This window comes from Mastomys coucha, unplaced genomic scaffold (assembly GCF_008632895.1).
Source record: "Mastomys coucha isolate ucsf_1 unplaced genomic scaffold, UCSF_Mcou_1 pScaffold16, whole genome shotgun sequence".
NCBI lineage: Eukaryota > Metazoa > Chordata > Mammalia > Rodentia > Muridae > Mastomys > Mastomys coucha.
This window is the reverse complement of record NW_022196898.1, coordinates 42992749-42993929: the sequence shown is the minus strand read 5'-3', so window position 1 is coordinate 42993929 and position 1181 is coordinate 42992749. Positions and strand designations below refer to the sequence as shown.

Sequence of the window (1181 nt, the reverse complement as noted above, 5' to 3'; positions counted from 1 at the left end):
CCTCCAGGACTGAGGGTAGAGCTGCAGAGGAGAACCCTCCAGGACTGAGGGTAGAGCTGGAGAGGAGATGCAAGGCATGCGCAAGGCCCTGGGTGTGATCCACAGCAAAAAAACCCAAACAAATGAATCAATGGACTGAGGGGAGGCTAGAGAAACAGAAAGGCCTCTGTTGTTTTGGCTGTGGTTTCTTGTTTGTTATTTTTTGGGGGGGTAGGGGGAGAGGGAGTGTTGGTTACTGAGATGGTCTCACTTTGTAGCCCTGGCTAGCCTGGAATCATGATGTAGACCTGGCTGATCTCACACTCTTGAGCTCCACTAGCCTCTCCAGATGGCTGGGCTCAAGGGTGCACACCACCACCACACCCAGTTAAGCCTCTCTTCTTTTATCCTTCTACAAAGTCCCTTACACTAAAAGCCACCATTTAACTATTATGACCTGATATCATTTAAAGTTTTATTTATTTATTTTATACACATGGGTGTTTTGCCTGCATGTATGTCTGTGCACTCTGCATGTCCAGTATCAGTGGAAGAGGGTGACACTTCCCCTGGAACTACAGTTACAGACAGTTATAAGCCATCATGTGGGTGCTGGGAATAGAACTCAGGTCCTCTGAAGAATAGCCAGTGTTTGTAACTGCTGAGCCGTCTCTCCTGCCTGTGACCTGATTATTTAAGTAAACCTTTTGTATAATTCCATCTTCAGTTACCAGTCCTGTTCGTTGCCCTAAGGAGAAACTATTGTCCCATTGTCCTCGCCTTTACCTTTGCGGTATTAGGCCAAGTCTCCTGTTTGACTTCTGTTTCCTAGGACTGACCACTGAGCAGATGCTCAGGAAGGACCAGAAGACGATCTACAGACAAGGCACCAAGGTGGCAATCAGTGCAGTCTACATGGATTTGGAGGTAAGAGCAAGCCAGTGAAAGGGGGAAGGGAACACCTTCATTCACCTCCATTCCTAGCTCACTCTAGAATACCTTGGTACCTCTCTCGTCTCCATCTCCTCTGGGATTCTCTACAGTCTGTCATCTCTCACTGTGCTGCTGTAAGAGCCTGAGTGTTAGTTTCTCTGCATCCACTTAAATTTTGCACTCCTACAAATCATTCTCTGTAGAGCAATCAGTGATTTTCTGTATGAGGTTTTATTTTGGGAGTTTGGGGGCTTTGGGTTTTTTTTTTT

At 46.5% G+C, this 1181-nt stretch overlaps 1 protein-coding gene across 10 annotated transcripts in view; it reads left to right on the top strand.

The window, feature by feature from the left end:
- The window catches only part of LOC116093401 (bcl-2/adenovirus E1B 19 kDa-interacting protein 2-like protein), a 42640-nt gene that overhangs the window by 24292 nt on the left and 17167 nt on the right, over positions 1-1181 (top strand). For 9 of the 10 annotated variants that reach the window (XM_031374794.1, XM_031374793.1, XM_031374791.1 and 6 more), the window contains one exon: positions 812-906. In XM_031374794.1, the coding sequence (XP_031230654.1) occupies positions 812-906 (95 nt within the window). Of the gene's footprint in view, positions 1-557; positions 678-811; positions 907-1181 lie in introns of those variants that run through there. The other variant, XM_031374795.1, reaches the window with a different exon arrangement.